Source organism: Equus caballus, chromosome 16, assembly GCF_041296265.1.
Source record: "Equus caballus isolate H_3958 breed thoroughbred chromosome 16, TB-T2T, whole genome shotgun sequence".
Lineage (NCBI taxonomy): Eukaryota > Metazoa > Chordata > Mammalia > Perissodactyla > Equidae > Equus > Equus caballus.
In genome coordinates, this window is record NC_091699.1 from 73,690,596 (window position 1) to 73,713,435 (window position 22,840).

At 39.2% G+C, this 22,840-nt stretch overlaps 1 protein-coding gene across 1 annotated transcript in view; it reads left to right on the forward strand.

The window, feature by feature from the left end:
- EFHB (EF-hand domain family member B) overlaps nt 1-21,243 on the forward strand; it is a 46,473-nt gene extending 25,230 nt beyond the window's left edge. The window contains exons 7-13 of the mRNA XM_005600908.4: nt 2,733-2,816; nt 3,387-3,454; nt 7,225-7,379; nt 13,584-13,791; nt 16,371-16,583; nt 18,372-18,553; nt 20,902-21,243. Of these exons, the coding sequence (XP_005600965.2) occupies nt 2,733-2,816; nt 3,387-3,454; nt 7,225-7,379; nt 13,584-13,791; nt 16,371-16,583; nt 18,372-18,553; nt 20,902-21,075 (1,084 nt within the window). The 3' untranslated portion in view covers nt 21,076-21,243. The remainder of the gene's footprint in view (nt 1-2,732; nt 2,817-3,386; nt 3,455-7,224; nt 7,380-13,583; nt 13,792-16,370; nt 16,584-18,371; nt 18,554-20,901) is intronic.
- Nucleotides 21,244-22,840: the final 1,597 nt, after the last annotated feature.

Here is a 22,840-nt window from a genome sequence, read left to right on the forward strand (position 1 = left end):
GTTTTCTTTAGGGTATAGAAGAAGAGCTCATACAACAAATATTCATGCATTTGTCATTTTTAAAGTATTACATAAAAGACAACATGAAGAAATGATTCAAATATTTAAGAACTATAGATATTTATAATTAAATATGGAAATTGATAAAAGGAGATGACAAATATGGTTTATCCATTTTTGAAAGCTTAAAAGTATAAACATGCTGTTAATTTATAAAAGCCATGAAATAAAAACATTAACAGAGCCTTTGGGTCGTTAACAAGGATATATTTACCAATGATTTGAGATAGTTATAGAAACATACACTGAGTACACCTAAAACTAATACAGTGTTATATGTCAATTATATCTCAATTGAAAAAACCCTACTGAATTTATAAAAGCAGGCAATATGCAGGGGTACATGTCCCTCCACTTGTCTCCATCCTCAAGGACATCTTTTATGAACCAATCATGGTACTTTTCCTATTTCGAAACTTAATTGGAAAATTTTTGCTGAAACAATAGAGGATTCTTTCTTCCTTTGGTTTGTCGGATTTTAAAAAGAACTCACCCCTTCATTCTTTAGGGTGGTTTCTGTTATAAACTTGGAGTTAAGCAAGTTTTTCACATTTTAAGGCATCTCAAAGTTATATGCACTATTTTAGCATAAGTTTGGTTTACTCTTAACTTTTAAGGGGTATATTTCCTGTGTAAAACTACCTCTATCTATATTCTGTTTATAACGTTTTGTTTGAAGAATCAGTTCAAACCAACTGATTCTTGGTTGCTTTGCACGCGCACGTGTGCATATATGCATGTGTGTGTGTCTGTGTCTGAATAAAAAAATTCACTGGTACACAAAAAACTTTATTCTGAGTTGGTTAGTGAATGCCTTAGGTCGCGTAATGACATTGCAGTAATCTACATTCTGATATACATGGCTACTTACAGGTATTTCCTGATTCTCTCAGAAACATAATCCAGGCACTTTTAGACTGAAAAGAGTAGGCTCCATAATTTATAATCCTTACCCTTATCATCCCTGCATATTCCTAATTATGTTCCTTGGAGCTGTTTTTCAGATTGTCAATTTTCTTTGTTCAAATTATGGCCCTTAAACTGCCACTGATTTATTCTGACTTTACTCATATTATTCTATTTTTTTCCTTTTTGAACTAATGGAAGTAATGAAGAAGTAAGAGATGAATTACTTTCTATTTCATCTATTGTTTCTCCACAGAGTGTCACTCTTCTCCAGAAATTTACTCAGCTCAATATTTCTATAGTACAGGAAATAGTTTTAAAAGCAAATGGAGTTTAAGAATTTAATGTTCATTGTTTTTAGTCTTAGCAAAACAATAGAAAATTTATTAATTTTAATGTTATTAAACAGTAGTATTGTAATTTTACAGTTCTCAAAAGGAATCTTATTCATTTAATCATAATGATAGAAGTAATGAAATTATATTACAGAAAATTGGCAAAATAAAATCGCTCATAATCCTGTCACCTTAAATCAACCATTCTTATCTTTTTAATGCATTTCTTTCTAGTGTGGCTTCCTGTTTAGATTTTTACATAGCTTTAAGCAGAGTGCAATCCCATTTTATATCCTGATTTTTCACTTAACATAAAATAACTTTATATTGCTGTGTTTTCTTAATAGCCAACATTTAAAATGCAGGCAGAGTGTATTCTTGTTAATGTGACATAATTAAATCACCCTCCATGATTGAGCATTTAGATTCTTTTTTCCATTATAGTCAATGAGGCAACAAACATTTTTATAAATATAACTTTTCCACATTTTTAATTATGTGGATTATCTCCTTATGATTGGTTCCCAGATGTAGATAAAAGGGAATGAACGTTTTTATGCTTTTTAAGTAGTATTACCAAATTATTTCCAAAACGATTATAACAATTTGCACTAGCAATCCACAAGTGTTTTGCTATACTTTTTGCCAGTGTTGGATATTGTGTCTCTCTCTCTGTGTATATTTGCTTATGTGCTATGTTAAAAGTGGCACTTTGTTGTTCTCTTTTATTTTACATTTCTTTTATTACTAGAGAGTGTTGTAATTTCTCCATATATTTGCTTACTAGATGTGAATTATCTGTTTATATCCTTTGGTTATTTATTTATTAGATGCTTAATTTTCTTTTATCAATTTTAGGAGTTACACATAATAGTGATATTAACACTTTGATTTTGTTTACTGAAAAAAATTTTGCACCTGTTTCTCTTAAACTTTAATCAAAATTTTGTATTCTATTATAAACTTACCTTTATAGTAGAATATAAATGATAGAAGAATGAACACATAAAGCTTTCTTTTTAGTGTAGAATTTCTTTGAAACTGGACTTATTTGTTTATTTATTTTTTAAAGATTGGCACCTGAGCTAAGAACTGTGGCCAATCTTTTTTTTTTTCCTGCTATATCTCCCCAAATTCCCCCAGTACATAGTTGTATATCTTAGTTGCAGGTCCTTCTGGTTGTGGCATGTGGGACGCCGCCTCAACGTGGCCTGATGAGTGGTGCCATGTCCGCGCCCAGGATCTGAAACAGCGAAAGCCTGGGCCCCCGCAGCAGAGCCCGCGAACTTAACCACTCGACCACGGAGCTGGCCCCTGGGATTTATTTTTTGATGGCCCGAATGACCCTATAGTTTTCCTCACCATAAGTATATTTGGCAGCCAAGAACACTTTAGGTAATATAGATACCTGACAATTTTCTAATTTTTTAGGAAAAGAGGAGCTAAGATTGTATCCAAGAGAGTTGATGATTTCAAAGAAAAGTTTCAACATAAACTTGGAAGAGTTTTAGATCCGTAAGTTAATGATTAACTTCAAATTGATAGTGTCTTTGGGTCTAACTAAAAGAGTACTCTTCTGGTCAATGTTGGTTTGTATTCTGTTAAATTCTCTCTCTTAAATAAGAAACGTCCTTTTGTGTTAATCAGGAAATTCTATTAGCTTCTATAGATCTTAGGATTCCAGGAAAGTGCTAAGTTCTCCAAGAAGGAGAGGGCATTTGGAGAAGAGGGAGGGAGAATTTTGTGTAAAGCTTTATTTCTGGGATATCCAAAATTTAACTTATTCTGTTAGATTTTTCTCTCTCTTCTCTGTCTTTCTCTATATATACTTCCATAATTCTGCTTTGAATATGTTCTGTTTTTTCTTTTTAAATCTGGGCTACTGAAAGCCAGTGAAAACATTCAACCACTGTTAATGCAAGTGGAAGATTAGACAAAAGATCTGTTGGAGAACTTCTGTTTGATCTTCATAGTTTGGTTTTAGGAGAAAATATAGGCTATTAAAAACATATGGCAAACATATTTGAAATTCCAGGGATGCTGTGTGGTGGGTATTTTAACTAAAGGATTTGTTTTCTTTGATAGCATTGCAGAAACTATGAATGTTCCCCCAGACCACACATTTGGAGCTTGTCTCCGTCCTGAGGAGTATGGTAAATATACAAACTTTCTTCTTAAAAAACAAACAGAAACAAAATCCCCACAAAGTTATGCAGTTAAGTTCACTATCTCCTCTCCAGGCTTCTAATTTTAAAGGCTTAATATTATATTAACATTAATGAGAACAATTTGTAGCACAAGAGAGAAAAAATTTCTCATATTATGTTTGAAATAGGTACAGTTTAAAGCCTTTGTAATGAATACCTTAAGTGTAATTAAAGCTCGGAATTTTGTTTAGAAAATAAATATGGCCTGTATTAAACAAGCAAAAGTGAAGTGAGGCAGCTTTTTAATGAATTTGAATATTGTCCTAGGCCCTTGTTACTCAAACTGTGGTGTGCAGACTGGCAGTGTTGACATGCCCTGCTGGCTTCCTGGAAGTACTGAATCTTGGGCTTCACCCTAGACCTGCTGAATCAGAAACCACATTTTAACAATATTCCCAGATGAACTGGAGGCACGTTCAAGTCTGAGAAAGCTGTACTCTACAATCGTGTCATTAAGAACCACTCTCTTCCCACCACCCAATCAATCAATCCATCAGTCCATGAAGTGGCAGAAAAATCTTACCAGGATTTCATCTTTATTTCTAAGCGATCTAAACAGCAGCCATCCAAAGGGAAAGCTATGCTAAAGTTTATTGGGATTGGGTTGTATATCAGTGGTTTTCAAAATATAGTCTCTAGTCTACCGGCATTACAATCACCCAGGGAGTTTGTTAAAGACACAGGTTCCTGGGACCCATGCCCAGATATTGTGATTCCTTAGGATCTTATACACACTAAAGTTTAAGTGTGAAACTTAACTACTGAAAATGTTTTAGCTGAAGTCTACTCACTGACAAATAAAATAAATATTTATTGAGCTTATGCAACAGTGTTTTGGAGCATCAGAAATCGCCACATTAGAAGATTATATGTTGGCTCTGTTTTTATGTGAACTGTTATCTTAATGGATGCCTGTTCATCTTAAAGGCCCTTCATACCTGTAGAAGGGGGAAAGGGATGATTTAGGAAACCCATCAATTAGCCTGAAAAACAAGTAGGTCAGCATGGTAAACTCTGCCTACTTGAGGGCTGGCTTCGTGCTGGTGGGTGCTCTGCCTTACTGTCTGTTGGATCCTTGGGGTCTAGCACACAGGACATTTTTCACCAAAATTTATTGCATGAATTGATGGATCCAACACATAGTTTATCATTTTGACAATTTGACAACGTTGACAAATTTCCTAATAGTTGATCGACATTATTCTTATAAATTGAATGATAAGATAGTGTTATAAAATGAAAAGGAAGAACACTGACATCAATAATTTAAAAAATATGTAAGTATCGGTACCAGCCTGGGTGGTGCATAGTGTAACTGTGAAAGGAGAGTGTAAGTCCTCTCTGGACTTTTTCTGGAGTTCATGGATGGACACAGATTAACTCTAAGTTCTCACCTTTGGGACTATTATTGGAGTTACTAGTAGCATCTATTCTGTGGAAAGCTTCAGGTTATGCCTGCTTCCAGGGACATCAGTTTCTTTACTGGGCCTGGATTTCTCCCTTACCCTTACTTAGGGAAATGAAGGCAGCTGCACAAGAAAATGCCTCCTCTCTGGGGCCCAGAGTTACTGCTTATCTTAATATGCCTCCAGGAAGGGTGCAAGGGCTGTGCTCAGCTCCAGAATGCACAAGGGTGGAGGCAGTCTGAAGGCAAATCCAGGGCAAGTGGACAGTGGTGCATTGTGGGAATTGGTTGCAGGCAGAGTACAACTTAGGAGCTCACTTAGCTTTTCTCACGGTCATGGTGTGGTAGCTAGGTCATGGGTCTCTTTCAGAGGGCCAGAGCTTGTCTTCCTGATTACAGCTCTTTAGAGCTCTCGAGTAATTACGAGTGATTTGACACGAGGTTTGTAAATATTCTTTCAGGGCCAGGCAGAAGAAGGTATCAGCATACGTCACACTCACTAGGCAGTTACACCTGCGGTGGGGAAGCCAGGTGGAATCGGAAAAACAACATTCAAATGGTTATTTTTGGATGTTAATGGAGAGGGAAGACCTCTGAAGATAAAAAACTCAACGAGAGCCATTTTGTGGAAGAGGGAGGACCTCCGTTATACAGAACAGCCACCCAAAGGGTTTCCCTCAGGGAAGGAATGTGGAGGAGGAAAGGAGGCCATGCTTACTTGTGAAAAATCGCCCCTAACCGTCTTGATTTCCTCTCACAGAGCCTTGTGTTTTGCTCATTTTAGGCTGGTTTGACAGCAGCTGACCCCATTTCAGGGGACCTTGGTCTAAGTACTTGCCCAGTTCCTGGAACCAGCAATAGTTGTGGGCTTCTCACTCATGTGCAGGGTTTACCATTAGAAACAAAGTTTTTATCAGAGTGTGTGAGATTAGCTCCTGATTTTATAATAAGTAAGAAACTTACAGGTGATATGAGTATGTATTAAAAGAGACCCTTGACAGAGTCTAGTGGAGGACCTTATACAGGCTAGGTGTAAATATCAGTTGCCTTGAACTGCAACCTATGTTGTAATTTAAATTAATCCATCCAGGATATCACAGCCAACTGCCAGCATGACCCTGCCCCAAGAAAGCAGGAGGGGAAGGGGTATAGGCCAGGTGAAAATGAACAGAGGCAGAAGGTTTTTTCTGGTGACATCCACCAAGCCATCACATCTGAAGCAACGTGGTCAACTCTAGCCTGATTCCTGTCACCATTAACATCCAAACAATGGTTCCCAAAAGGGAATGGCAAAGAGTGGGGTTTACAGGCAACGTATGTGTGTGCACTTTCTTTGTGTCATAATTCAGGGAAGTTCCTTTAAGTCATGAAGGATAAATGAAAGAGAGGGCCAGGTCTAGGCGGATGTAGCAGGTGGACTGGAGAGTTCATTACTTCCAGATAATGGAGGGGGTTGTGGGTCAGGACTCAGTTGATGGAGCTGTGGATGGGGTCAGGTCACCTGTGCTCGTGGTGGTGTAGGGGCAAACAGGGCTGAGAAATGAGAACTTGACATGCAGACCAAGGAAGACTGGAAACTCATATTAGGAGGGAGTAGGGAGTTTCAGTCCAATTTTTACAAGGGCTCCCAGAGGTTTAGTTAGCTCTGAGGCACACAGAGGGTCCCCCACATGGAATCAACCCCAGCTTTAAGATCCTCAGCATTGTAGACAAATGTCTGCCTCTTAGCAAGGGCTCCACTGTCTTAGGAAAGGATTTGACAGTTGAGTGGGGCTGGATTTCCCTACAAAATTCCTTTGTTCAGATTTTTTTCATTAAGCAAAGAAAGTCACATAAAACAGAAATACTAATTTTTTTTTCTTTTGGTGAGGAAGATTAGCCTTGAGCTAAGTCTGTTGCCAATCTTCCTCTTTTTGTTTGAGGAAGACTCACCCCAAGCTAAAGCCCTGATCTGTGCCAATCAGCCTCCATTTTATATGTGGGATGCCACTACAGCATGGTCTGAGAGCCGTGTGTAGGTCTGCATCTGGGATCCAAACCTGCGAACCCCAGGCGCCAAAGTGGAGCATGCGAACCTAACCACAATGGCACTGGGCTGGCCCCAGAAATATTAATTTTAACAATTACTTTATGTACTTTTTTATGCACAAGGATTTTCTGTCATGCTGTATAATAGCGTTGGAGTTAGGTGTGAGGTTTTTTCCATTCACAGAAGTTGCTCGATCTCTCTCTGTCTCTCTTTTTTAGGAGGGGAATAATATTGACAGACTTTAAATTCAGATAAAAGACTTTCTTCCCCCCTCTTCAATAGGAGCGGATGATCTCATCTATAACAGACTTCCGGGTGAATACCTTCGAGGCAAGGATAGACAGCGAAGCATGGTTGCAGCAGTTCGGCATCACTTGAAGAAAGTTAACTACCAAAACTTTGACACTTTGCTGGCAGCCTTCAGGCATTATGACAAGGCCAGTACTAGAGCAGAGCTTTCTGTGGGCTTACGGATCCCGGCAGGTTGAGGTAGACCAGGGGTCAGCAGACGATGGCCTGTGGGTCAAATCTGGTCCACCACTGGTTTTTGTAAATAGTTTTACATGCCCATTTGTTTTAAGTATTGTCTGTGGCTGTGTTTTGCACTACAATTGCAGAGTGGTGCATCAGAGATTGAATGGCCTGCAAACCTGAAATATTTACTTCTTGGCCCTTAATAGAAAAAGTTTGCCGACCCCTGGGGCAGATCAGTGGTTGTCACAGTGTGGTTCTTTTGCCATCATCAGCATCACTTGGCAACGTGTAGAAATGCACATTCTAAGGCCCGCCCCAGACCTACTGAATTAGCAACTTGGGGTTGCGGCTTAGCAATTGTGTTTTAATAAGCCCTTCAGGTGATTCTGATGCAGATTCAAGTCCGAGACCCACTGTTGTAGATGCTTAAACTGTGGTGTGCTGGGAGCAAGGGGAGGGACAGCGCTGTGGATTCCTGGAAAGACTCCTGGAGTATAGACGATCTATACTTGAACCTGAATATGGACACATGGTACTGTCAGTCTAGGTCCAAGTCAAGCTTAGAACATCTCTCCCCTGGGGGAGCAGGGTATAGTTTCAGTTTTGAGAGAGGAAGATCATTCAGTTTTCAAGCTACTCTAAATTTTATCCTTTGATATAGTCAGATCAGTCTTTGTTGTTAGTGACGTCGAGTCAATTCCAACTCCAGTGACCCAGCGTACAGCAGTCGGAACCCTGCCCAGTCTTTTTGCACCATCCTCTCACTTTTTTTTTTTTTTGAGGAAGATTAGCCCTAAGCTAACTTCTGCCACCAATCCTCTTCTTTTTGCTGAGGAAGACCGGCCCTGAGCTAACACCCATGGCCATCTTCCTCTACTTTATATGTGGGAGGCCTGCTGCAGCATGGCCTGACAAACAGTGATAGGTCTGTACCTGGGATCTGAACCAGTGAACCCTGGGCTGCCGAAGTGGAATATGCAAACTTAGCCGCTGCGCCACCAGGCTGGCCCCCATCCTCTCACTTCTAGCGCTTCATCAGACAATGCTCTACTGCTATTCATAGGGTTTTCATGGCCAGTTTTTTTGGAAGTGGGTGGCCAGGTCCTTCTTCCTACAGATCAATTTGTGGCTGCATAATTACCCCTCATCATTTTAGGCCATCACAAGGTTGCTTTTACCAAGGTGCACTGCCTTTAGCTTACACTAAGGAGCACTGTTATACCAATTGCTTGTGAAATGGCATATTTTTGTTAGTATGCCCATGAGGCTGTTATTTATTTTTGTCATATGCATCCTCTTTATAAGGAAACCCAGTATCCGTAAAGGAAATAACTGTGCTTCATCTAAGTATCTGGTTTGTTTTTACCTCATGAACAGAATGAACTTTGTACTGATTATGCATACCTTTTTGACTTGGCTGCCAGGAAGCTCAGAGCTAATTCCATGAAACACATCTAGTTTGTGAACATGATCTTACAGAATACATTTTGTGTGCTCTTGTTATTCCAAGTTTCATCTTGTTTTATTCCATCTTTGTTTTCTCTTTGCTCTGGTTTCTTCACTTTTTGGGCTCTGTTTAATTGTCCTTATTTTTCTAGGCAGCCTCAATACCATTTTAGAATGAGTCTAATATAAACAAATAAAAGCTCATGAATCTGTGATGATGCAGTGTATCGTAATCTTGACATGAGAAGAATAAAAGGAGCAGAATAATTTTGGTTTATCTCCAAAGGAAAAGATAATATTTCTATCTCCCTTCCAGTGTTGAGTACAGTTTTGGAAAAGTTACATTTCACACTTGTTATCTTAAAAAAATCTTGATCACTCATTGCCTAATTCATTTTGAGCCCATTCATTTTATTTGTTTATAGGTTAGGGGCTTGTGTGCCTGTGTCATACTGATGAATAAAAAGTGGGTTAAATATCTCATTTAAGTTTGTACTAATTATGTGGGGACAAGCACCAATCAGTCATCAACTACATTTCTCACAAAGTTGTGTTTAAAGAAAATGTAAGTATTCAACTTTTTCTCTGGTTTTTAATAGAGACTGATTACTATTTACAGGTAATTTAAAAATGATTCTTCAGAATTAAAATATGTAAGCTAAAACAAGTACATTTTAAACTTTGCTCACATCCAAGTATCTTACAAAGATGATATTGGGGGAAATTTATGTCGTAGTGACATGAATAAGAGAACTTATCGCAATGCGTAGTGCTCTGCTTTTTAAAAATTTTTCATCTTAAATGTAATTATAGGCAAGATGATCATCTTAATAGCTGTTGATTATCTTAGTGAACCACCAGGCACATTCTTTATGACAAAATTAAATTAACCAGGGAGAACATTACTGACAATTATTTAATGCTGATATACCTTTTAAATAGTTAACTTTTAATGTGCACGATGTAGCGCTCAGTGTCCTTGAGGAGCTTTTTTCTGAGAGGGTAATAAGATGTGGGTCTTCCTAAGTACAGCTGTAGGATAATTTTTGATTGTTCAAATCTTACACTGTTGAATGCCCAGATTTAATTTAATGGAAAAACAAAACAAAACAGAACAAATAAAGTGTGATTTCCTAAATGAATCTTCTCGGCTTAAAGGATTAATTCTGCTATTTATTGAACACTCACAATACATCAAACATTATTCTGGATAATGTGTAGACTTTCTATTAAGGGAACTTAAAATCTCGAAGGGGAAAAAAAAAGACATGTCATGTCCAGGATTGGTCATAGCAGAGTCCCAAATTTTCAAAATAGGTCTATATAATTCCCACTCCTTTTATTCTAATTATTATCCAGAAAGCTGCTGAGATGGGATGACTCCTTTTTTGGGGACAGCCACATTCAGCGACAAAACTGCTCTACTCAGATGTGTGAACAGGAGCCGGTAGGAAGGGAGACAGAGCTCAGGAATACCAGATGGCTGTGGATGGTTGGGAGTAGGAAAGCTTCCTTGACAACCTTGACTGCCAGTTCATTGTTGAGTAGTTTTTGAGCTAGAAGGCACTCCATGGTTAGACTGAAAATGGTCCAAAAAAGCAAAACACACGACCCAGATTAATTTCTTGGGCTATACTGTTGTGACTGGAGCTGGTTGATTGGTCTGGAATAGCAATTCCATAACTTGAAAATGTGTCAATAGTGGTGAGGCCCCACCAATAGCTCTGCAAGGGGACAAAGGTTAGATGCAGTCAATCTGCCAGGAGCACGGGGGCAATTCCTTGTTTGTGATATGTCTTCTCTCACCATGAGATAAATGAGTCAACTTTTGGCAGGAGTCACAAGTTTGGCATGAGGTGGTAGCCTCTGCATCAGAAATGTAGAGTGCTTTATTTTGTGCCCTGTCTGGAATGGTGGGTGTGTTGCCATGTCTGGCACAAAGATGGATCCAGGCAGCAATGGTGGCAATCTGGATGGTTCAGCCTTAGTCAGAAGCTTGATTCCAGTCATTCTTATCAGAGAATGGACCCTCATCATGGGCATCTATATGATTTACCCAGGTGGTTCAATCAGCAGCCGTGATTTGTTTCCATAGTTTCCAGACTCAAAAAGTGGTGGCTTTAATCCTCCAGTCTGTAGCATTCCAAGTGGCAAACCAAATGGGGAGTTCATTGGCAACAGTACAAAAGTCAGTAAAAATATAACAGGTTCATCAAGGGGAGTATTGGTTGGAGCCGTGAGAATAGCCTTGAGTTCCGCTCACTGAGTAGAGTGACGAAGTCCATTTTTGGTCCTTCATAGCTCTCATTGAGGTTGAAAGTCACTGCAGCCCAGTGAAGACCACTGGGTTTCAGGTTAGTGAACCAGGCCCAGGCACTTAGGGAAGCCTCTGTGAATTGAGGGTCCAGTTGAACCAGTGGCTTTGCTTTAGGTGGCAAAGAGGTAAATAAAGTTTTTCCCAAAAGTTTTTTATGTAAAGCTGAGATGTTACTGGGGCCAGGCTGGCTGCCTTCTTGAATATACCTATTTCACATTGAAGCTTGCTGGGCCCTTTCCACCTTGTTAGTCATTGAATCCAAGTTGGCTCACCTCAAAATGACTATCAGACTGGAGAGTCACAAGGCCTCCAAGGGTCAAACATTCAGTTTCATAAAGAGCTCAGGAAGTGGCTACTAGCTACTTTTCAAAAGGTATCCACTTGGTACCGGGTTAGGAGGCAATGAATCCTAAACCCCAAGGGGCATCTCCAAGTGGAGGTTGCCTCTCTTTTCCAGAGGCTTTAAGTGTCAAAATCATTGGTCATGGAGATTTGTAGCTCAAAGGGGTCATTAGGATTGAGGGGCCCCAAAGGTACCAGCAATTCTCTACATGTGGCTCTTCTTGAGAGTAAGTGGCCTCTGGCACTTAACGAACATTCACAATACGGGCATGTAAAGTATCAATACCAATTCTATATTCAGCAGTGGAAGCCACAGAAATACTATGTTGTTAGCCTTCCTTCTCCACTTCAGACAAACCCTGCCCAAATCCCGCTAGCTGAGTCCGGATCTTTTCTCCCCCTACAGATTGAGTAGGATGATGACTTTGGCACCCATATCCAAAGAAGCCATGAAAGTTGGAATCTCTGCCCCCCTGAAGCTCCACAGCATACTTGAGCAGATGCATGTGCCTTTTGATCCTCCTTGGGGACTGGGAGACCTTGGTCCTGCATCTAGTCATCTTTCTCCTTAGAGCAGCTGAGGCAGGGGTCTGAGGAAGGGAGAGATCAAGGGTACAGAAGGAGAGAGTAGCTTGGTACCTGGGCAGTAAGAAACATTTCCTTTGAGTTTTGAGGGGTATGGTGCTGGCATGCAGCTTGATGAAACAAATCACCAATTTGTGTTTGCAGTCCACACAAAGCCCTATTTGGGGCAGCAAAGTCGTCGTTATTGACACTATCTATTTCAGTTTCAGAGACCTCTTGATTCAACAGCCACATCCCACATAGCTTTTCATCTAGGGCTGAGGGGTTTGCATTTTTGGTTGATTTGGGCTTGCGGCAGAGACTTTTATAAAGGAGTCTACTTTAATCCAGGGCGTTTGTAGCTCTCTTGTCAAGATAATCTGTTTTAAATTCTCATTCTGTTTTACATAAGGGTAGGGATATTTTTCAGGGTCTGACTGCAGGAATTTGTCTAGAATTCATTGGGTCAGTTTCTCGTTCTCCAGAGGATTACCTTCATCGGCATTGTAAATCCAATCCTGGTCATAAGAGCTAAATACTAGTCAATTAGTCATTTGTAGTTTCCCTTGGGAGTTTGTCTGTCTCAGAGAAATCTGAGATGGCCAAAGCTCCCTTGTAGCAGCTAGGACACACTGCAAAAATCCTCTTTCACTGTCATCCCTGAATGGATTTCAGATTGGCTTGATAGACTGCAGGAGGGGCTGAGCAGTAAGATGTCCCAGCTCTTGCCATTCTTCATTAACGAGAATTGTGTGCTCCACTCCCTCATCTCCCAAGTGAACCAGCCAGTTCCGCTCAGAGCCTTCATAAATTTCCCTCCTTGCACACTCAGCGTAGGCAGTCCTGTCTTTAACTATTGTCTGAAAGGGGGTGGAAACTTGCCCTCCTCCCCCTATCAGGATGAATCTTAGTGCTGATTGTTACAGTGGGGGCTGAATGCTGGGTGGTGGCATGTCCCTCTTGCCCCTAGGGGTGTCAGCAGGAAGCAGGCAACAGTCTTTGAATCCACCTCCCTGCACTTGGCCAGCAACTACCTCCCCGGTTTCTTCTCATTACCAGGCAATGGAGTGGAGGACTATTTACTGTCCAAGTGGAACACCACAGGGGTTAGAAACTTTGAAAGTATGAAAAATTGTAGAGAGCCGTCAAGAGTACACCACATTGATCAAATGAGATGTGAAGCACAGCACAAACCATGGTTATACCTGCTCTACCACAGTGTAAGCAGCATGATTTAAAGAAAACATATTAAAATAGAATGAACAAAGATTCTAAGCCATACCCACTCCAACCAGGGTTCAAATTACTGTGCATGTATCACGTCAATGCAATGAGGACCAATCTCGCTTAATATATGATTTCTCTTATGTGAAAATTGAGACAAATTATTTGAGTTTATGTGATAGAGCTCTTTTTTCTTAAATAAAATAATAGATGTTGCATACTTTGCTCTTAAAGGCAATGCTCACTTCATCTTGTTTTGCTTTGTGTCTAACAGAAGGGAGATGGGGTGATAGATAAAGCCGAGCTTTGGGAAGCTTGTGAAGAGGTCAACTTGCACTTAGATGAGAAGCTCCTGGACCAGCTATTTGACTACTGTGATGTGGATAATGATGGACTGATTAACTACCTAGAATTTGCAAATTTTCTTAACTGGAAAGATAAAGTGCCTCTTAAAGAATATGAAAAGAGGGTTATTATTAAAGGTATTTACATTTCGAAGGTTTGCTTAAGTCTTAAATGGACTTTTATATTTTCATTTTTCTAGGAGCTCAACTCTTGTCAACTTTAATATTATATATTTAAAAATATGCATATATACATATTTATTTATTTGTTTGTTTTTGCATAGAATATCTGTGGAAGGATAAGAAAGAATTTGATAACATTTATTATTTCCGCGGGGGGGGGGGTGGGGGGCTGGGGAACTGGGCAGCTGAGGGACAGGGTGGCAGCAACACTCACTTTTTAATCTATCTTTTTGTATCTTTTGAATTTGGAACCACGTATTACTCATTCAAAAGGAAAAAAATAAAAAAACAATTCACAGAGAAGCCCAAAATATGAAAGACAGTTCCTCAGAAAGTTCTTGAAAACCATTGTCTTAGAGTAGTTAGCTCCCCTCCCCCAGGAAAGTCAATATTCAGATAGAATTTGACATAGGAAAATTTGATCTTTTAAATTTTGTAAGAAAAGGAAAACCATAATCTTTACCTTTATTCAAATACTTTCGTGTTCACATACTCTCCTCCTGCCTCACTAACCACATATAGACAGATGCACATCCATACCTATGTGTGTGCATTGGCACATATTTTAAATGTAGCTCAAATCACGAGTGTCCCATTTTTATTTGGCGTTTTAAAATGTAGCTTTCCACTTTCTATGGAATGAAGAGATACTTTTATGGTTTCTGTAAATTTCATTTTCAGTTCCCTTATGGTGATGTATTATGAATTACTAAACCATTTCCTCACTTTTTGAAATTTAGGTTATTTCCAGATATTTTTAAAGTAATATGGGTAACATTATAATGATTATCATCTCTCAAAAAGCTTCCTGTTTCTAATTATATCTCATTTCTTATGAATGTTATTATCATCCCAGAAGTAACTCTATATATTTTCATTTTCCTTTTCTAAATGATTGTACCAATTTGCAACTTTATCAGCCAAGGCTGTGAGAAGATTTTATTCCAACCTTGCTACCATTGAGTGTTATTTCAAACATTCTTGTAATTTAGTTGGCACATAATGATACATCGTTTGCTTTAATTTTCAGATCTTGATTATTGGAAAGGATTAACTTTTTAGAAAGGTTATTTACATTTTTATTTCCTCTTCGAATATCTCTCTTCTAAAAAGTGAAGATACTACTGTTTTCTCTTTTATTCCTGGGTCATGCCGTTCTGCAAGGCCATAACCAAATTTTGGACTTTATTGATGATACGAGCCCTTAGAAGTTTGTGGGATGGCCTTTCTATCTATCTACTAGGAAAGCAGGAGAATCTTCTCTACCTAAAGAAGCTTTTTATAGAAGACAACTCTACCTCAATCCTTTCAGAAATGGAGAGGGAATGTTTTTTCTTCTTGGCACAACTCATGAAGTAGGGGAAGCAGAAGCCTGGTTTCAAACCAGATAGTTCCTCATATGGTTCCTGGTTTTGGGCTCCTGACTTCATCAGCCCTTTTCAGTGTTCTCGAGGTTTTTCTTCCTCTAAGATAGTGGCCAGCAGATCAGAAGGGGTTGAGGATTGTTTTACCAGGAATTTTCTTACATCAGATTCTATCTTACTGTTGACTTTTGGAGGAAAGTGGGGTAAGTACTCTAAGACGGTGTCTTTCAGTTTTCTGAGGAACTGGTTTTCATTCTTTCGACAGATTTCCGCTTTTTTGGTGGGTGCGGAGGGGATTAGAGAATCTGAAATACTGGGCCTGAACACTTTCATGGCAACGATTCGCAAGAGCCGAATAGAGGGTGCAGACTTTAGAGAGGCGGGTCTTTCCGGTTTCCGCAGTTCCCACCCCTTTCCGATGCTGGGGCACCATTTGCCTTTGCCACCCTTGCTTGGGCTTTCCAGACCTTGCGTTCTTCTGGAGGTTAAAAGACCACAGCGCCCTCTAGCTGTGGAATTACCAGCTCTGTGAAAAAAATGGCTCAATTTCAGAATTGCCTCAGCAAAGCAAATCTGCAAAAGAGGATAAAGTCTTCCAATTTCAGTTCTACCTCGGCGTTTTCTTTTATATAGTGATTTGAAGGGAGACATTTGTATAATGGGTTCCTGATCTCACAGTGAGTTTTCATTGCCTCTTCAAATGTTGCAATACGCGAGGCTCCTCCTGTGATCAGGTCTGTGCGGAATTTACAACTCCAAATATGTCTTCTCCTGTCTCTGGCTAGGGCACAGTGCTAGGAACGACTCTGGTAAACCTGTAGTTCCAGTTAAATATGAAAAAAAGCTCTAGTTTAAAAAAAGAGGGAAGAAAAATAATAGGTTCTAAGTTTGCAGTTGGTCTTTCAGATTTAAAAGCTTTATTCTAAAGTGAGTGGAGTCGTAAAAAGAAACATTAGACCACGTTCAAATTTCCTGGTATTTGACACTGGCCTGAACTTGCTTTTCCACAGTGGGGTGCTGGCATCAGTGGAGCGTTTACACCAGCCAGTCTCACTTCCCACTAGCAAGAAGAGACTAAATGGAAAACCAAGTTTGTTGCAGAGCAGCAAGCACCAAGTAGTAATTTCTTCCTGTACTTCCCCCCCCCCCCATTTCCCTCTTTCCTTAAAGATAGAAAACCAGATTGTGCAAACCCTGCTGAAGCTAATGTTGATGAATCTGAACCAACTCTCCTGATAAAGCCTGAAGATACTGTCTTAAAAGAACCAGGGAGCTCAGAAAACACTCTCCGGACACTTCTGAGGCCAAGTGATAAAGTTTCTAATCACTATAAGACAACTTCTTCTGAGATCTGTGCAGTTGTAGGAGCCGTTCCTTCTACTTGTGAGTATGTCATGTTATTTGTTGTTGTTGTTTTCAGTTAAGTCAACAGAAGAGATGATTTATTGTACACATGATATATTCAGCCACAACTGAAAACAGAGCCAGTCCAGAATGTCATAGGTCCATGGCAAAGGACCAAAAGGGCCTGTTTTGGTATGAGCAAGGTGGATCTCTTAAAGGTGGTGACGGTGATCATGTGATGATGAATGTTCTAGATCCATTGAGACAAGTTCTAGACAGAGGGCACGCAGTCCAACAATTTGTGCCAGTGTCTCTGGACACTGGCTTTCCTTATTTCTGCTCCTGTGGCTTCCATGGGTGCACAAGCTACCGGTTTACTTGGATCTCTGTCTCATCTTTCTTCTTTTGCGCTTCAGCCTGCGTATTCATTTCTTCCTCCACTTGGATCTCATGGCACGGAGGTTTCTAGGAAGATGGGGCTAAGGCCAGGAGAACTGTTGAGTTTTAAAAGGATCAGCAAATGTAGAAGCGAAGTGTCCTTTGTCTGTCCTTGCATTGTCCCCAGCCTTTATCTCCATTAGACTAAGTTTCTGAAAACCTACGACCTTCTATTCAATTCTGTGTTATAAACACCCAACAGGTCGCAGGATATGTAGGCTGAACTGAACTATTGTTTGTAATGACCCAAGTAAAATGATTCTCTCTGTATTAATGAAATTGAAACCATCATAGTTAAGCACACTGAATATTATACATTGTAGTAATTCAGACTTCTCCAAGTGTTAGGGGACTTTTAAACCAGAGGATTCTTAGCTACAAACAGACTTGCCTTCGAATGTTTGAAGAGCTCTTACAAACAATTCTTTATATCTTTGTCCACCATCTATTACTTTGCTAAGGCTGCCACAACAAGTACCACAAACTGGGGGGCTTAAACAACAGAAAATTATCGTCTCACAGTTCTGGAGGCTGAACGTCTGAGATCAAGGTGTTGGCTGGGTTGGTTCCTTCTGAGAGCCGTGAGGGAGAATCTATTCCAAGCCCCTCTCCTAGCTTCTAGTGGTTTCCTGGCAATCTTTGGGGCTGTTTGACTTCTGCTGCATCACCCCGATCTCTGCCTTTATCTTCACATGGTGTTCTCCTGTGTGAGTGTCTATATTCAAATGTTCCCTTTTTATAAGGACTCCAGTCATATTGGGGGCCCACTCTACTCCAGTATGATCTCATCTTAACTAATTACATCTGCAATGATCTTAATTCCAAATAAGTTCACCTTATTTGGGAGGATACAGTTCAGTCCATAACAACCCATTTCTCAATATCGAGCATGACGAATATTGGTTATTTAGAAAGTCTATTTTATGTTGGTCAAGATAATTTTCTTGGACTAAGGACATGATTAAGGATTTCCATGTTTTTCTTAACTGGATTTTATAGACATTCTGGTATAATGAGATCTTGCTACTCCCTTAGAATAGTGTGTCCAATAGAAATATAATTGGAGTTATATGTATTTTTAAATTTTTAGTAGCCACATTATGAAAAAGAAAGAGGTGAAATTAATTTTAATAATATTTATATTTTAGATATAATATATATCTCCAAAATATTATCATTTCAACAAATAACCAATGATTAATTAAATATTCACCTTCTTTTTATGGCACTCAATCTTTGAAATTCAGTATGTATTTTATACTTACAGTACATCTCAGTTCAGAGTAGGCACATTTCAAGTGCTCAATAGGCACATGCGGCTGGTGGCTACTGTACTGTACAGCTCAGTTTTAGAATGTCTGTTTTCTTTCCTCATTGATGGCCTCACAGGTTATCCCATCTATGGTGTTCCAACCATTCGATCTGATCTTCCTGCCCCCCGAATTCGTCGCGTCAGTGATAGAACTAATTATGGCGAAGAGGGCAATGCCTATTCTCTACTACATCCTAGCATCTTTGCCCAGAAAGGAGTGTTTGAAAGAGACTTCTTCAAGACCAGATCAAAAAAAGAGGTACAGCATATTATTTCAAAAGGGTTGAAAGAAATGTCAACTTTATAAACACGCAAAGATGAAAATGCTTATTTATCAACAGCTACTATTTCAGACTTTTTAAAACTTGAGCTTTTATATTACAGAAGTCATCAGGGTCCCCAAATAGAGGATTCTTGAGAGTCCTCTATTGTTCAATTTGGTTGTAACATTTTGGTACAAGTCTTGAAGTAGAATTTACTTTATGATAGGAAGCATTACATTCATGTCATGTAGTCACTATGACCTATGTATAGAAAGAAAAATGTTTTCCTAAGACATTCAACACTATTATTAGTTGAGAAAAAGCAGAAAAGATCCTTGTGTAAGTATCCTTATGGTCTTGGGTCTCCAAAACCAAAGAGTAAGTATGAGGAGGGCCACTCTGCCACCTTCCTTATGTACTGCTGTCACATGTCTCAGGGTATCTGCAACAAGCACTGATTTAAACTGTTCTGTCCTGTTGCCAAACCATATGTCAGCTATGTTCTTGTTTTATTTTTGACTCAGAAAATATGGTCCTCACATCCCAGGTGATTTTCTTCCTAGGTGGAAGCAACCTGCTAGGTTAGAATAGCCACTGGGGTTCTGAGGGCCAAGGATTAATAGCAGTGCTTGGTCAGACCAGCCTGTCTCCCTCTCTACTCGTGGAAAGCAGGGTGTGATCTAGGGAGCAAGTGCTTCCGAACTTTCATATCCAGAACTAGAAATGATGTGAATCGATATATGATGCCTTCTGGGACTTCAGATGAAGGGTCGATGGCTTGAAAACTTACTGAATACCAACTTAATTAATAACAGATTCATTCTAATGATTCATTCCTGCTGAGGTAGAGGAGAAAGGAAGGGAGAAACTCAGAGGATAATGCCTGCTGGCTTGTCCCCAAGAAGGAACCCAGGATCCTCCCCAGGACATCAGAGAAGAGACGTTTCCAGACTGTGTTTTCACTTCCCTCAGTTGCTCCAAAGGGCCTATGAAATACAAGCTCAGTGTTGCCAAAAGAAACAAAACTCTCCTTGTTTCATGATGCCTAAAATTCTTTTAACTAGGAAGTCATCCTTTATCTCACAATTCTAGATTAAAAGTAAGTACCCAAAGGCCTGGTTGGAGTGATAGTGTTAAGTTGAGAATAGATGGGTTTCTGTAAAAGTGTTAGCTAATCAATACACTACCATGGCATGCTGAACTAGGGGAGGAATGCCTCCTGAGGAGTGGGAAGGAAGCAGAAGAGGAGGCCTGGGATGCCCAAGACTGACTTGGATCCCTTCATGAGTTCACTCTTTGGGGACATTCTTGACCTGCCACTGGGTGGGGGAAAAATAGCAGCTATGCCTGGGGGCATTGAGGTGTTTTTCTGTACAGCTGCGGCTGCCGGCAGCACAGCTCTTCTGAATTTCAAGTTTACTTGATTATACTGTTAATTTCCCGCAAGAGCCCGCCATTTCTAGGGTATCTATTAATTGTATTCTGCAACTATTCTATTTCTTTGGCTTTTCTATTCACTGTCTACCCTTTCTTTCCATTTCCCTCTTGGCTTTCTCTCTGTATGCTTCATAGTAAATGTTTTTCCTCTTTTAAATTTAGTTTCATTTCCCCCCCCACATTTTTTCTTCCCTCTACTCATTCTAACATTTCTTCCCATTACTAGTTCTTATCTTTCCTTTCTTATATTTTCCCTGGGACATAAGAAGCGTATTTTCCCTCTTCATCTCTTTTAATAATTATCATTTCAGAGAGATTGTTAATAACACCGTTTTCTGGGTTTCAGTGTACTCAGATTTTAGTCTGCTTAGTTGCTTGTGCTTGCGCCATCTCTCTGGCATTTGCACGCCCACAACTCTAGTTAAAGTTTACGAGGCCAAGTAGAGACATTTTATAAATGTTCATATTTTAGAGAGGAGAAACTAATATTCAGGGGGTTTACATGACATCCATAAGGTCATAGTGACCACGAAGTAACTGAGAAGGAACACAAGTCCAGCAGGTCTTCTATCTTTAGCTCTTTTACTCTTTCTACTTGAATTTTGCTACCTCTCTTTAAAAGAACCAGAAACACTTAGAGTTGGAAGGAATATTATGTATTGGCTAATATAGGTGAACACCTTCATATTCATATTAGCAAAATTATTCCTGGACTGAAAACACTGGAATTGTGGTATTTGCTCCGTTATATGCAATGAGCACATACGCACATGCAAACATCCTCCCTCCCTCTACACAGACTGTTTTTAGGATAAATATCTGTAGTCTTAGATGTTATAAAGATATTTTTAAAATACAAATTTACAAGCATATCAATCTTGGTCTGAGTGCCAATGTTGTTTTCTAGATTGCAGAGATTTTATGTAACATTGGTGTCAAACTTTCCGATGAAGAATTTGAGCATGTTTGGAATCTTGCATCAAAAAAACATCACAGAGGAGAAGTCTGTGTCGAGAACATCAGAAATGTTCTAGATGAGCTACAGCACGCAGACCGGATCAAGTGTAAAACAACCATGTGATATTTTGAGAGTTCATTCATTTAAACAAAAGAATTGTTAAAACTATGTTCATCTGAAAAATGTTCAGTCCATTCTGGTTTTAAATATTCTGTTACAATTCAGCAGTCACTGTGGTGGGACTCATATACCTGTATGTGTTGCTAATAAATTAGATTTTGGATTTTAAAATTTTATTGTTTTCTAGAAAGCATCAAAGAACTTGACAAACACTTGGAGTTAACCTTTAACCTCATCAAAGACATAGTTCAGAATGACATTAGAAGTTTGTGATGTTTAGTAGTATGCCTAAGAATTCTACCCATTTTAGTTGGTTGTCTGAAATTCAAAGTCTGGTTTGTGATGCCAGGTTCAGAAAATTTTGCTTTTGACATTTTGTTTTTTTTCTCTTTAGGTGTCACTATGACACGAGTCAGCCTTAGTGGACTTTTAGTTTCTAATAGCGTCTAAAGAAGACAAATTTAATCACAAGGAGCAGAATTTAGAGAGCAAACACTTGAGTTCCAACAATGACATAATGGCCATTAGTTTTTAATATCTTTCTCTGACCAGAAAAGCATATTGTCCTTGAAGTATCTGAAGAGGACAAAGCTGACCCACAGTTAGATGTAACTTTAGAGAGTTATTAGTAGCAAATTGTGCTGAGTCATTCCCTCCCTCAGCCCTTGGCTCTTGGATAAACAAATGTGATGGCCTGGCCTGGATCTGATAGGGACGGTGCGGGTGAGTGTTTCCAATACAGTGTGCTCTTTCTGTATCAAAAGAGTACCGGTGTCGGTTGAATCCACGACTGAAGCTTTATCAGTAATATAACTTGATTAATGGAAAGATCAATAATGTGCATTCTATCAGTATTTCTTGGTGATAGACCTTGACCTTTTGTTGTTTGTTTGTTGTCTGTTAGTATAAAAATTTCTGTTTAATTTACATATTGTGGTTATACTGTAGTATACCATGTAGTCTACCATTACTTAAAAAAAAAAGAGAGAGACTAAGATTTAAAAAATTGCTTTACCCAGTCTCTAGAAAAAATAATTTTATGATACATTTCTTATATAGATAATTTATGTTAAAGATTTTAACTTTTTATTTTCAAATAATTTCACACTTACAGAAGATTTGCAAAAGTAGTACAAAGAATTATGCAGTGGTGTGTTGGAACCTGGTTTTAATGGTTCTTTCAAGTCAATTGTGAGTATTTCTTCCCAGCGCTGTGTCCAGTGACCCCACACTGGTATCTTGAAACCAGCTATGGTGGGAATATTTACACTAAGGAAACCAACAAATGCTACAGATCAGGGATTTTTCCTCCCAAAGAGCCAATTGTTAAACATTTACAAGAACATCTATACCTATCCATCTATCTATCTATCTATCTATCTATCTTTCTATCTATCTACCTACCTACCTATCTGTGTAATAGCTATCCATCCATTTATTGACAAAGACAGACTCTTGACCAAACTTTGGTCAGGCTCCTCTGAGCCCTTTTCTCAACTAGGCCTTGACTTTGGGTTTCTGTGTTTGTCCCTACTGGAGCTGCATTGCCCAGTTTTAGCAAGAATTCTACTAAGTCAGTTTAGGGCAAATCCTCTCACCCTTGATATCTGATTACCCTTCATATCTGATCAAATTCTTCATCCGCCATATTTGATGCATAAAACCTTGGCCTGCCTTTAACAAGAACTCCTATTAAGTCAGTTTAGCAAGAATTCCCCCTACCCTTGATGTCTCTTCTTAATAATTTTCCATCCACCAACCTCCCACA